This window comes from Chrysochloris asiatica, unplaced genomic scaffold (genome assembly GCF_000296735.1).
Source record: "Chrysochloris asiatica unplaced genomic scaffold, ChrAsi1.0 scaffold00012, whole genome shotgun sequence".
NCBI classification, from domain to species: domain Eukaryota; kingdom Metazoa; phylum Chordata; class Mammalia; order Afrosoricida; family Chrysochloridae; genus Chrysochloris; species Chrysochloris asiatica.
The window spans coordinates 7,027,685-7,042,768 of NW_006408530.1; the positions used below are offsets into that span (position 1 = coordinate 7,027,685).

Consider the following 15,084-nt stretch of genomic DNA (forward strand, 5'->3'; position numbering starts at 1 on the left):
ATGTTCTAATTATTAATGGATATTTGTAACTGTTTATTCCCATTTTAAGTTGTACCCATGTATCACCATGGCCAACTCTACCTTGAGGAGGTAGCTCTTCACCAGTCATATTTTGAATGCTTCCTACCTCAGGGGCTCATCTTTCAGCACTCTATCTGACAACTTCCTGCTGCTTTTCATAAGGTTCTCAGTGGCTAAACAATCAGAAGTAATCTACCTCTCCTTCTCCCTAGTCTACCTTAGTCTAGAAGCTCTGTTGAAACCTGTCCGCCATGGGTGACCCTGCTGGTGTTTGAAATAATCGGAGAATAACTTCCAGCATCACAGCAACATGCAAACCACCACAGTACGATAAACAGACAGCCATGGAAACCCTATGGGGGCAGCTCTACTGCATCCTACAGAGTCAGTATGACTTGGAATCAGCTAGGATACAGTTTGGAGAAAAGCAGTAACAAATTAGAAAATAAAATTTCATGAGTTTTCATTTAAAAATTTCAAGTGTTTGCTCTTTATAGCAGATTTGAAATCATGACCCCAAGGAGTCCCACCCTTGAGATGGGTGGGTTCCTTAGAGGGAAGTGGTCTGCTCAAGACTGTGCATGTGTAGTGAGTTGGCAGTTTATTTGTTTCCATCACAGTCCAGGAGTAAAATAGATCCCTCCATAGCGTCCTTCTTGTTCCCACCCCTATTGAAGCTTTGCTGGAAAAGGGATCATCTCATTGGCACTTCTTTAGGTATGAAAGCATTGATTGCAACCATCTCCTTGATTCAATTTCTCTTAAAGATCTCCAGAGTTGTTGCCATACCATCTCTCAGTGTGCTTCCGGGAGGATGCAATCACATTTTGCAGTACTTCACATTCCTAGTTTCTAATGTAGTGGTAAGCACAAGAGGCAGTCAATAATTGGAAGCCATAATTGTTAAATTGTTGTTGTTGTTGTTGTTGAGTGCCATCGAGTCGGGTCCGACCCATAGCGACCCTGTACAGGGTTTCCGAGGGTGTAAATCTTTACGGGAGTAGAAAGCCTCATCTTTCTCCCGCGGAGCGGCTGGTAGTTTCGAACCGCTGACCTTAAGGTTCGCAGCCCGATTCGTATCCACTACGCTACCAGAGTTAGCACTGATAATTATATTGTTGTTTGTTGTTAAGTACCATAGTGTTGGTTCCGACTCATAGCGACCCTTTATAGGGTTTCCAAGGAGCGGCTTGTAGGTTTGAACCACCAGTCTTGCAGTTGGCAGTCCAGTGCTTATCCTACAGTACCACAGCAGGATTCAGATAATATTAGCATATTGATACATAGACAACAGAGAGGAGACTAGCTGGACTGTCTTGAAGGTTCATTTTGGAGAATAGCATAAGATACAGTTGTGTAGTAGTGTTAATGAAAATTGTTGCTTTTTCAAATGTTTTTGTCAAGAGATTGGCATTTTTTTAACAAAAAATTTTGAAAGCCAGAGATTTCTCAGTAATCTGCCAATCACAGGGAGGGATCTGTCATTTTCTGGCAAGTTGAATAGGCCACGGGAGTTTTTTCCTTTACCTACACTCACTCTTTTATGAATTATGAAGTGTTATTTTTTCCCAGGAGTTATCAAGAATGGCAGGGCGGAGGGGTACTTCCCCTTAGGAAGTCAATCCATGTATTATATTCTTTCTTCCTCGGAGTGTCTCTAGGTTTTCCAATCACTGACTCTTTATCCCTGCCCCTCTCTGTTTCTCTCTCTGTCTTCCTCACTCTTCTTCTTTCCTCCTTGGTAGTAAACAGTAGTAGCACCTGTTACAGAATTTTCATTGGGATAGTTTTCTTGGCTATGGTTTATGATGAGATGGGGCGTTCCAGGAGTAACTAGTGGGGTGAGGAAGGTCAGGCAGTTGATAAGTCCACTGGGTAGATGATGAGAACACCAAGGCACACAAGAAAGATGCAGGATTCAGTGGAGTGGCTGAAAGATGGCAGTGTGGTCAGGCCAAGGAGGTCCGGGGTGTGCACACCAGCCTTCACAGGAGGAGCATCCGCTGGGCCAGATAAAGCAGGGAGGCAATATAGAAGGTTGGAATGCTATTCAATAATAGTACAGCAGGAAGCAGGATGCTAGAACTCAGGTGGCCAAGACCAGGTACCCAGTGGGAGTAGAGAGGACCAGGCAAGCATCAGGGGTCTCACTCCAGAGGCAAAGGGTGCCAAGTCTGAGAAGAGCACAGTGCCTGACCCTTGTGGAGCGCCGATTTTGTGCCTGGACCATTCTCAGCACTTCTTTGTATCAAGTCTTTTCATTTTCACAGACTTGTGTCAATTTTTAATAGAGTAGAACTGCTCTGTAGAAGTTTCTTTTGAGGGGTGGGAGGGAGTGGGCTGGGTGTGTGTATGAAAGATGTTTGTTTTTTAGGGAAAAGAGGTGTAAAGTGAAGGAGGAGGAAGCAGGACTGAGCAGAGAAAGCAGTTAGATGGTGATGGAGGTCTCACACAGCCTCAGTCAACCTGGTGGGATTAAGTACTTCTTGTTGGAATGTTCATATCAGGCCCAAATGACCAAGGCTTTCCAGTAAACCAATAACTGTCAAATTGATGCTGACCGATGGTCATCCCATATACGTAAGGGTAGAACTGTGCTCCACAGAGTTTTCTTTCTCTTCAGAAATACTTATTTTTGGTGGCACTGTACACAGACAGACACACATACATTCACAGTTTCTATGTGAATAGTTAATGGCATTGGATACATTCTTCACATCGTGTTACCATTCTCTCTATAGGGTTTTCTTGGCTTTGGTGGGTTTTGTTTTGTTTTTAATGAATAATATTGTATTGTGTTTTCAGTGAACATTTACATAGCAATTTAGTTTCCCATCCAACAGTGACTGTAGTCTTTACAGAAGCAGACAGAGTACTAGGTCTTTCTCCCATGGTGCATCTAGGTGGGTTTGAACTGACAATCTTTCATTTAGCAGCTGAGTATTTAACTGCTGCACCACCAGGTCTCCTTATCTGCATATAAACTGTGGTATCATCTTCATTTTATAAATGAGGAAACAGGTGCAGAAAGTCAAAGGAGCTCACTCAGAAGTGGCACGGGTGGGGTATATGGGCAGTCTGGTCCCAGAGTCTCTGTCATGAAGCCCTCTGCTGCATCATACCCCGGTGGTTACACAGGTCTAGGAAGTACCATTTACATAGACTGCAGTGTGCATGGAGCTGGCCAGTCCTACTCTGCGTCTATTTAAAAAAAAAGAAAAAGAAGCCAATTCTCTCATTCTGTCTTTTATGTGGTTATAGCACTTTCTATGTGCTATTCACATGTTAATTCATGAAATACAAACTGTTATCTCCATGTTATGTTTTCTACATATGACAAGTGAGGTCCAGAGACACTTAGGACAGGCGGAGTTAGTTAGTTGTTGTCAAATCAGTGCCTGACTGTTGGAGACCCCACGCACAATGGACCTCTATCTTCATCTGGAAGCTCCACTGAAACTTGCCCAGCATCATAGCAACATACAAGCTATGACAGAGTGGTGGCTGTGCCTGAAGTGTCTTGACTGGGAATTGAACCTGGGTCTCCTGAGAGGGAAGTGGGAATTCCATCATTGAACCACCACTGTCCCGACCTGACTAGATTGTTGTTGCTAAGTGCCATCGAGTTGGTTCCAACTCAGAGCGACCCTGTATAGGGTTTCCAAAGAGTGGTCTAAAGGAAAACTTCAAGGACTATATCAGAGGACTACTAAAAGGCAATCTACTCTCTGTTGTGTTTTTATTGTTGTTTGTTTCCCCTCCTTTTTTAAATATCAAACATTTGCCATTTCAGCCGTTTTTACATGTAGAATGCAGCTACTCCAACTACACTTCCCATGTTGCACAACCATTACCACTATCCATTTCCAAATCTTTTTTTTTCTCTCTCTCCTTTCTTTCCCGTTTTTCCCTTCTTTACCTTCCCTTTTAAAAATTTGTGGTAAAGTTCTTAATGGTTTTTCCTAATGAGAAAATATAAGTACACATTGTTTCTCTTCCAGTATATGGGGGCAAAAAGAGAGAGAAGCAATTTCCTTTTCTTCCTCTTCTTTTGAACTGCCTTTCTATCGCCCAAGTTAGCACGTGTCTACATTCTACCCAGTGAATAATTCTCCCTTCTCTCCCACCCCTGGTAACTGTAATAGAAAGTTTATTATAGAATGAAAACCTTTTCTTGAGTGTTTCCAGTAGTGGTCTCATACATTATCTGTCCCTTTACAATGGATGAATTTCACTCAATATAATATTTTGGTTTTGTTTCTGCACTTGGTTTGGTGTAGTTTTCATGCCCTTGCCTGCCTACCTGTCTGAGGTACATCAGGGAAGAAACAGGAGTTATGATATGAATGCTTCCAGTGCCACACAGATTTCTAGAGCCAGGCGATCCATTAGTAATTGTCAAACAGAAGAGGTAGAGACTCATTCATCACACTGTGGTCACTTAGTAAAATTTAAACAAAATCCCAAAACAAAATAATCCCCAAGACTGTTTGGCAAGTAAACAGCGTAGGATTCTGTTCTGCTCATAGAGCCAAGGAGAAGGCTAGTTCTTTATATGTCTACACACTGCTCCATTGCCCCTTCCTTGACCTCCGCTGTAAAATGCATAACTACTCTGGCTTAGAAAGTTAAATTCCAGAGAAATCTGGGTGGAAAATTGAATTAAGAAAATTTCCTTTTGCTTCTAAATCTACACTACTTGTCTTGATTGTGGCCATATATATACTCATAACTAATCAGCTCACTCCTGGCATCTCTCTTCTGCTTTTTCTCTTTTCCGAACGTATGGGAAAGAGAAGTCCTTATTCTTCATACTCCACCTTCAATTCCACAGAGTCCAGGGCTGGATTAAAAAAAAAAAGGAATGCTATGCCCCTAAGTGGGAAGTCAACAAACACTAACTGAAAATAATGTTTCTTTGAGATACAGAATGGAGTTCTTCAGATTTGTTGAGGGCCATATCATTTCCACTGTTGAACTGAACTCAGTAGGCATTTGTCAAGTTTCAGCTATACCCTCCATACCAAAATTCATGTGAAATTATAAGCATAGAATCATATAGGCAATGCTTGTTCATAATGTCTTTTGCCTTTAAACTGTTGAGTATAATAAGAGGTGATTTGAAAGGAAAAGGATTGGAAACACATTCAGCAGAGCAGCCTCAAAATTAGAGGCAATCTTCTTGTGCAACCTTCATTGGAAGCTACAGAGTGATGGAAGTAGATTTGTTACTGAGAAACACCAACATAAGATGAGCCACAAGAGTTTTGGACCAATTCTTATTGTGACCTCAGGTAGGAGAAGAAGACCAGGGGAAGTATGGTTTCCCTTCATCTCAAGACACTAAAAGTAAAAACAAGGTGGTACTAGTGTTTTAGTTGCTCCTTACTTCTTCATGGACAAAAGTACAGCACCCTTGAAATTTGGACCTGGAACTTGGATCTTTGGAACCCTCAGACCCTGTCATCCAAAGCCTGGAGACTTCAGTTGATCTGGAACCAGCTGAGGACACTTCCAGGAACCATTCATTACTTCTTGGCTGACTGTCTTGGGAAATACATATACTCTTAATTGAAGTGGTAAATAAAGAAATGATGTGGAAATTTTAAGGAGAAAAAAGGCCCTCTTGCGTCAATTTTTCTAGAGAACCTATCTAAAACGTCTTACGACTCAAGTTATAAAATTAATTAAATTAAGGCAACAGTGTGATACAGAAACTTGACCCTGTCCTCTTGTTTACAGGGATAGAAGGGGTGGAGGAGGGAGGGTGAGGTTAATTCTGGGAAATTACTTGCTCCAGGTACACAGTTGTCAACAGGTGGAGCTGGCACTGCATTTATTTCTTTGAAATCTGCCTATGACATCCCATTCTCCTTCTGTATTGGCATAACCTCCATAATAACATCCTGTATGAACCCTCAAATATGAGATTCTGAAGGACAACTCAGCTTCCTTGATGGCTTTTACATTTGAAAGTGTCTTAAGTATCACTGCTGCTCCCAAGATATGCAACAGTGATTGAAAGAGGTTTACATGTCAGTGCTGACCTGCAAAAGCTGTTCTGTTCATAACTTATGACTGTCGCACTGCTTCTTGTGACACACCTTTCTTTCTTTGAGTGTTACGCTTTTCAGAGCCATTGACTAGAAGGACAGGCGTCATTTCTTAGGGCCAGCCAGCTATTCCCATGTGGCTCCCATGGACTGTAGCTAAAGCCTTCTAGCTGGTTCTAGTGATTGCCATTGGTAAGTGTTTATATTGCACTTCATTTTTCAGGGAGTTCTTTCTCTGAGTGATTTCATACCTCAGCTTGCCAGGTGAAGGAACTAAAGCCTGTAAAGATTGTGACTAGTCATGTAACCAACTAATGACAAAGCTGATTCTAGACTCGAAGTCTTGCAGTTTTTGGGCTACCTCTTACTCCAGTGAACCATACACCTTCTCTAGATTTCATTCTTTGTCCCTCACCAGCTTCTTTTATACAAATTTAGCTGGCTGCTTCTAGAGTGAGCTATGTTGTTGTTAGGTGCCATCGAATCAGTTCTGACTCATATCCACCCTGTGTATGGTATGAGACTATAAATCTTTACAGGAGCAGAAAGCCTCATCTTTCTCTCATGGAGAGGTTGGTGGGTTTGAACTGCTGACCTTGTGGTTAACAGTCCAGTGCTTATCCTACAGCACCATCAGCACTCCAGAGTGAGAAATGGTGGTGGCAGTGGTGTGCTTTCAAGTCAGTTCCAAATCATAGTGACCCTGTTTAGGGTTTCTGAAGCTGTAAATCTATACTGGAGCAGAAAGTCTCTTCTTTCTCTCAAAAAGCAGCTGGTGGATTTGAATTGCTGACTTTGGGGTTTACAGTCCAACGCATAACCCACTATGCTACCAGGCCTCCTTAGAGAGAGTTGTTGTTGAGTGATGCTGATTCGGTTCAAACTCATAAGCAATTCTGTATAGGGTTTCCAAGAAGCAGCTGGTGAATTTCAACCACTCATCTTGCAGTTCAGACCGACTTTGCGGTCCAGTGATTATCCTACAGCACCATGCCAGAACTCCAGAGTGAGCTATGTTGTTGTCTAATATTATCAAGTTGGTTCTGACCTTGAGTAGGGTTTCCAAGGAACAGTTGGTGGGTTTGAATTGCCAACCTTGTGGTTCGCAGTCTAGTGCTGATCCTACAGCACCACACCTGGAGTCTTACTGTGCCACACCAGAGTGAGCTATTGTTAAATGTCATTGAGTTGCTTCCAACCCATAGTGACCTTGTATACAGTTTCCAAGGAGTGGCTGGTGAGTTTAAACCACCAACCTTGCAGTTCAAACCGACCTTGTGGTAGAGTGCTTATACTACAGTGCCACACTAGAACTCCAGAGTGAGCTATTGTTGTTGTTGTTGGTAAATGCTATCGATTCAGTTCTGACCCATAGCAAACACTGTACAGGGTTTCCAAGGAAGAGCTGGTGAACTTGAACTGCCGACTTTGCAGTTCAAAGTGACTTTGCAGTCTAGTGCGTTGACCCACAGTGCTACACCAGAACTCCAGAGTGAGCTATGGTGGTGGTTATGTGCCACGGAGCTGATTCTGACTCATAGCAACCCTGTAAGGGTTCCCAAGGCTGTAAATCTTTACGGGAGCAGAGAGCCTCACCTTTTTTCCACGGAACTGCTGGTAATTTCGAACTGCTGAGTTGAGGTTAGCAGCCTGACTCGTAACCACTGCATTACAGAGCTCCTGGTAGTGAGCTATAGTGCTTTCCTGTTTCAAAGCTACAGGACCTTCGTGGTTGAGTCAAACATGGTAAATATCTGGTAAGTCTCATGTCAGACTGTTCCAGTCTTAGGTAAGGCTGATTTGTGATGTGGTGAGTTAGTGGGGAGGAAATAGGACTTTTCTGTTTGGGTTTTGGGGAAAAGATGGGTGCGGTCTTAATAATATAAAGATTTACTCATGGGAAAGGAGATGAAGGGTTTAAGTTAAAACTTTAGTTGTTAGTTTCTGTGGAACTGACTCTTGGTGACCCTATGTAACAAACACTGTTCAGCAGGATCCTATCAACTCAGGAGGCTCATCTTGCAGCACTATATTGGACTATACTCAGTTGTGATCACAGGGCTTTCATTGACTATGTTTTGGCAGTAAATTGCCAGGTTTTCCAGCTCTGCTGTAATGATGGGTGACCCGGCTGATGCTGGAAATACCAGTGGCCAAGCTTCCAGCATCACAATAACACATAAGCTGCTATCACAGTGTGACAAACTGATAGAAGATGGTGGCTAAAGGAGATTTAACAACAACAACACAAAACCTAACTCAAGAGACATTTTAAAAATAGAATTTAAATAAAGCATAAGAAGCTTTTAGCATCTTTTTCATATGTCATCAGTTGGATCACAGAAATATTTTCTTATAATGAGGCAGAATGACTTCAGTGAGGATGTTTAAAACTTTTACTGTGTAAATCCCTACAAGAAATCTCTGTATCTGCTCTGTTCATTTACCTTCATCTGCTTTTGTTTACTTATTTTTATTCTAAGTGACTTATTGCCCTTTTGATCTAAATCACACCTGTTAAGTCCAGTTGTTGGATGGATATTAGAGTGCGCTGTATCTTTACATGATACTCACTGAAAATTAAATCTCTCCTTTGCTCTTCTATCCCTCCAATTATGAATTTAATTAAGAAGATGAGCAGTTGTGTTTAGAATATTCAATAGTCTGCTTTTCCAAACATTCCTAGCAGCCGTTTGGATATTGATAAGTGTTTATTGCAGAGCTAACAATACAGGCGAAACAGGAAGCAGCTCTTTACTGGGTAGGATGCTCTGAGTCGCCCTCCACTCTGAGGGAACGCTCTTCAGCTGACTGAAGCAGGGAAGCCGAGCCAATCAGAGGTCGCTTTCCTAGCTCAGTCACCAGTCTGTGGTTAAGGAAGGGTTTTGCTTTTTATGCTCTGTATTGGGAAGGCAGATAAAATGCCAGGTCTGGACTGCCTCTGGGGATAACCTCACCCTGTGTGATGTGAATGAATAGCATCGTGCCTGGTAAATCCACAGGAATTGATAAGGCAGGCGCAGTTCTTCCAAACAGGCCTTTTCTATCTTTTACTCTAGCTCAGGTTTCTGTAGCAGTTTTGTTTTTGTCTTGAAAAAGGTGCTCTGGATTATCAGACCTCCATGTATGACAATTTGTACCTGCATGGAATTGAAGACTCGGAGGCTGTAAGTATTGTCATAGATAGCTGATTCCCTCTTCCCTCCTCTTCCTCCTCCCACTGTGCCCCCACCCCCACCCCTTCCTTATTTCTTAGGCAACGCAGGGAACATGGAGCTAAAAGTCAACATTATTCGGGGGGTCACTCACTGGCTGTGTGTACATGTTCTCTGTACAGTTTCCAGTTACCTGAGATAATTTTTTTTATTACATAATTTCTTGTCAAGCAGAATAGAAATTGGAATAATAGCAGACATCTAATGTTCAGATTTATACATTACCTGGTCCACATTAGCTCTCACAAGGGGTAACTTGTTCCTTGTAGACCGATTTAAACTATGCAGAAAGTGTCTATGTTTTCCAATAGCAGGGTTCATAGAAAAGACTCATTCATTATATAATACTCATTGTTTATTGAGATAGCATGAATGGAAGTTCCTAAGCTGTAGCTGTTGTATTATGTGCTTTCTGGCCAAACAACTGGTGCAGTTTCTTTGTTAAGGAAATCAGATGTTGTGTGGATACCACACTCCAGTGCCCCATTGTAGGCAGTGGGTAGTCTTCCTATACTCTACCCAGAAAGACCCAAGCAGCTCACATGTGTTTTGGCTTAAGAAACTGGATACTTACCCCCACCCCCCAACCTCCCCATAGGTCATGTCCAATCTATTAAAATCAAGATAAGAATGGTTTCCTGAAATCCCTAAAATCATGCCATCAAAATGTTAGCTCTGAATATAGGGTATATTTGATTCTGGAATCTTTCTTTTCTGGCTTTCTTTCTTTTCTTTTTTACTACTGCTGATGGTAGTTCCTGATGGTTCATCAATTACATAGCAGTCCTGCAGGATAGAATGATTGGGGGCAGATAACGAGATGTGCTATGGGGAATCTGAATTTTATAGGAGTGCTATGCCATACATGTTGCTACATTCAAAACAGGAATGTGTTATATAAGATTCTCTGACTAAATCACCAAATAAACAGACTATAACAACAACAACAACAACAAAAGGGAAAAAAACCCAACTGTGGTATGCGTCAATGCAGACGTATGTATTAAATAATGTGCTACTCCTGAAAGAGAGAAATCCTCAGTTCTGATAAGGCATTCCATTTTTCCTTCCTGTCTGTGTGTTAGTCGGCTCTAACTCTGTTTCCGCAAAGTCTCTCTGCATGTTGCCCAGCGTGCTCGTAAATTATCAGACTGTCAGTTTATTTCCAGGGAATGTGGTCTGAAACATTGGCGACTGAAAGAGGAGGCACACGCTTGCAAGTGGGGTGGGGGAATAGAAAGTGCAAGTCCAGGAGTTCAGTAAACTAGCTTCCCCGGCTGGCTGGCTTCTTCAGGAGGCCTGAGTATTTCTCTCCACACTCAGTTATGAAACATGTGATGCCTTATTGAATACTTTTATTTTCAACCATTGATTTTAAACTTAGGCAGTGTATTGGGCATAAGTGGATTTGAGTTATTTCAGAAATTTAGAAATTAGATGCTATTAAGCAGTTGGTTAGGAACTAATCTGCCCAGCTCCTTGTTCTCCAGAAGTGTATAAATTTTGGATGCACTGGTTCAGAGGGGAGCCATTATAAGTATGAACATGTTTTCCCCACTTTTGGTCTAGTCTGATAGGACAGTTGAATTCATTTGTAGGTTGGAAAATGAAGAGTGCAGTGGCTTGACTCAGTCGTTGTAGTTGAGTGGCGGATAGTGCTAGGTACTGCAGTGCTGGCCTCTTGGTGAGTCAGTGGTGGCCAGCAGTCTGAGCTCTTTTGGGCTGTGTGCACATCTGCGGAGGTGAGGAAGGTGGGAGACCTGAGGAATGAAGAAAGGGAACTGCCCAATCTTCACTTGAGAGTTTGGAAGGCTTTTAGGTGGGTGGGATTGAAACCGGGTCATATATCAGAGGGGAAGACAGAGATGTTCCGAGGGATGAACTGACTCTGAATGCTCATTTGAGTTTATTTGTTTTTATAAGGAAGAATAATGTGATGTGTTACCCAAGATGGTGTGAACAGAGCTTCAAGCCAATGGAGAAGACTAGGCCTAAATAGCTGACCCGGTGAAGTGAAAAATAAAGCCACACCTGGAGTCTCCCATCCTCAACAGTCATTCTCAGTGCCAATGCATTTATGGCTGTAAGTGTGGGGGTTTGCCCAGATTGAAGCAAAGCTCTCGGAGCAGGTCTGGTGGATAGGCGTGGAGAGAGGCTTTTCTCAGATGGCCAGCTGCAACCCGAGAATATACAGGCACTAAAAGCTGAGTACGGCACTTCCTTTGGGGGGGAGGGGGGTTGGGGAGCCATCTGCATCTGTCCTATCACTCTGTGCTGTTGACAGTATTTTTGTGGGGTGTGTGGGGTTTAACATATGATAAGCGATTATGTTCAGTGTGCTCTTACAGTAAGCTTGTAATAAGATCATCTGGTCTAGGGACTGCTATCTTATTTGAAACATTTATACACCGTTAGCACCTCACGTCCCCTTAGTTCAAGAGAGATTTTGAACTGATGTGAATTTTTTCTACAGAGTCTTGTCCAGAGGTAGATATTATCCCAGTGCCCTAGATTTTCATTTATAATCTCTGCATTTCATGTAGTGTATACAGAAAGTGAGAGGAATGAGAAGCATGCTACAATATACTTGAGTCTGTGCATTTTAGGTTCATGAGTCCTATGGAGATTTTTTTGGACAAGTCCATTAACGTCCCCTCTCCTTTCTAGGAGAGTAGATAAGAATTAGAATTATTTGGAATTACCAGGAAGCGCTAAAGCATTAAAGATCATTTAGCATCTCACAGCAAAGTGCTGCCTAGGAAGGGCAATAACATGCAGGAAGCCACATTATTACTGTTACCACTCTTGTGTTACCTTGCAATAGATACTAGAGTTCTGATCTCAGCTGAGTCCATGCCTACATAAAGGCTCTAACTGTACTGTCTTTTGTATATAGATCGTTCTGTTCTAACTTCACTGCCACCACTGTGTCTTAATATAGGCCCTGATAGCCAAAATGTTTTTCACCAGCTGAGCTCCCAGTGACCACTATGTATTTTTATACCACCACAGAGGATTAACTCGATCTTCTTGGTGTCCATATGTTTTATAAATGGATTCATTGTACATTTTCACATTTGTGGAATCATTCTAGGAACAGATTTTTGTTTTTCCATATCACGTGTGTTGTTTTTTTTAGTTATACAGATAATAGGAGGGAATTCTTATAGGGATGAATGGAAAGAGCAGATGGGCAAAGAAAGTTTCCTAAAGTTACTCACCCAGTGGTAATCACTCTTAACATATGCCATGCATCCTATCAGACTGCTGATGTATGCACCTGTAAATGTGTCCTCCTAAGCCTACTACTATTGTGTTACATTCTGTTCTGTTCAATGCTATTCTTACTTGCTAAAACATTGAGGACACAAAGACTAGAACTGTCCTAGACAGGAGATGCTTTTCAAAATTTCAAGATTATACATGGACTTAATGGAATTTTTGAGGAACTTAAATGAAATATGTATTTTTACTGCATTTCATACAGTAAAGCCAGCGTTAACGATATATAAAATTAATAGTTGATTTCTCTTACCCAGTTACTTGCATTTCCAAATGTTTAAATTCTGAAGTATTTAGAGAGAAAGAGAAAGAGACCTGATCTTATTCAATGAAAAAAGATCAGATTATAATTTGAGTTACTTATTAGAGAGAAAAAAAGGCATCTTTTAGTACTTTCAGTCATAGGATGGGAACCATAATATTTTTATTAGTATTGATAGAAATCACATGCATGTGAAAAGCTAAAATGAAGATTAACTCTACAAACAGTATGTATGTTGTACCTTAATGTATATATAAAAATATGTATTTAAATTTCTATGTACATATAAATTATTAAGAGGATGATAACTGTGTGTTGTTTAAGCTATTCATTTTCTATAAGTTGTGTAACTCTGTGTGTTTGCCTAAATCATCTGTGTCCCCATATGTACATGCAAACTGTATACACTTGTACACACACACACACATGCACATTCATATGTGGATATGCTCCGTGCCTTGCTAATTAATGACTAAATAGTAAGTGGGGTATTTCTACTATAATGCTTTAAGTATGAAGGTATGTATGTTTTTGCACTTGCTAGGGAGGAGGATAAACTTCACAGGGAAGGATTTGTGTGTTTAGTGACATTCAGGAAAACACTCCAAGGATATGAAGAGTTGGGTTTCATTTGGAAGCAAGATGACCAGAGGAAAGCTATAGAAAAGCAAATAGACTGTGTGATGTGGTAGATAAGCAGATCCCCTTCTGGGGTCAAAAACTCTTTCTGACCTATTTATAGATAAAAAGGACTATTCTGTTAAAAAAAAAAAAAAAAAATTAAAGACTGCTGTTGGCCTCACTGGTTAGCAGGGAAAACCAAGTGTTGCTCGTGGCTTGTATAAGAAATGTGACTGATTGTTTTACTCAGCTGAGCTATCTGGGTGTTTGTCCAGAATCTGTGAAGAAAACAATGAAAAGAGGCTTCTCTTCAATCAAATTCTTAGCAGTGATGGTTTTCTAAAGTATATGTTGAAATGATTTCTAGATGTAGCTGTCACAGAATTAAGGAGAGAAATTCCTTCAGTCTAATAAAGTACCCATAAATTTGCAATTCCAGTGCCATTGGTCTTGCCCCCCTTCCTTGTTCATTTTCTAGTTTTGAGAGAAGGAGTTGGAAGTTTAGGATTAGTCCTAGCCTTTTCTTGAGTTAAATTATGAGTCCGTTTTAGAATGTAGTTCTGAGACCCTGTGTGTACTCAGTGAGCATCATGTTATATTCTGTAGGAAGGGCAGCGATAATGATGGAAAAGTGGGCTAGTTTTCCATTGCCTTAGCTCCTCTCTTTCAACTGGAGTTTAGTTTGGACATTACTTCTTACTTTTGGTTCTGGTCATTTTGTTTACCATTTCCTATTTACTATTCTTTACCCAGGTAAACTAAACCAACCAAGAAGGACACAGAGGACAAAATTAAACAATTAATGTGTTTTATTCTCTTCTCTTCCCTCTGTCTCACATGAGCTCAGATATCTATGAAGCTAAGTTAAAAATTTTATCAAGCAAGCTCTATGGATATAGGCTCTGTATTCTGATTTAAATCAGAATGATGTAGGTCTCTTTAATGTACCTAGTGTGGCACTATAAGATCAGCACTGGACTGAGAACCACTAGGTCAGCATTCAAACCCACCAGCTGCTCCTTGGAAACCCTGTACAGGGTCACTATGAGTTGGAACCAACTCGATGGCACTTAACAGCAACAGCAACAATGTACATTCAAGGAGTGTGGTGGCTCTGTAGGATTAGTGAACCACGAGGTTGGCAGTTTGAGCCCACCATTCACTCTGCTGGAGAAAGATGACACGTTCTGCTCCCACAAAGATTCATAGCCTGGGAAACCAGGGTTGCTGTGAGTTGGAACCAACCCAGAGGCACTACAACAACAATGTACATGCATCAGATCATAGGAACTAAAACTATATAACAACAGTAAGCTACCACACTGGCAAGAGTTTGTGCCGGTTTTTCACTTATGAACAGGACCCTAGTAGACAGTAGCTTAATGTGTAAGCTCAAGGGATTTACAGTTAATACAAAATAATGGCAGCAAATTGGTGTTATAGATTTTTATGCCTTGGGCTTTGACTTTCAACTTTGTAAGACTTTGAAGCGTGTGAGTCTAAGATAAAATTGTTTGGCCATGTTTACAGGTTTATACTGTCATACCTTATAAGTTACGTTGTAAAGGAATGTAGCCCAGTTACTGCACATGACAACTTTTGAGATCTAAACAGACCAATACTTGTTCTT

The 15,084-nt window shown here is 41.2% G+C and overlaps 1 protein-coding gene across 4 annotated transcripts in view; it reads left to right on the forward strand.

Moving 5' to 3' along the window:
* Nucleotides 1-15,084, forward strand: part of CACNB4 (calcium channel, voltage-dependent, beta 4 subunit) — a 416,418-nt gene that overhangs the window by 215,038 nt on the left and 186,296 nt on the right. The window contains exon 1 of one of the 4 annotated variants that reach the window (XM_006834543.1): nucleotides 8,957-9,241. The exons of the other annotated variants lie outside the window; for them this stretch is intronic. Coding sequence (XP_006834606.1) covers nucleotides 9,197-9,241 — 45 coding nt within the window. The 5' untranslated portion in view covers nucleotides 8,957-9,196. Of the gene's footprint in view, nucleotides 1-8,956; nucleotides 9,242-15,084 lie in introns of those variants that run through there. 4 annotated transcript variants of the gene reach the window in all.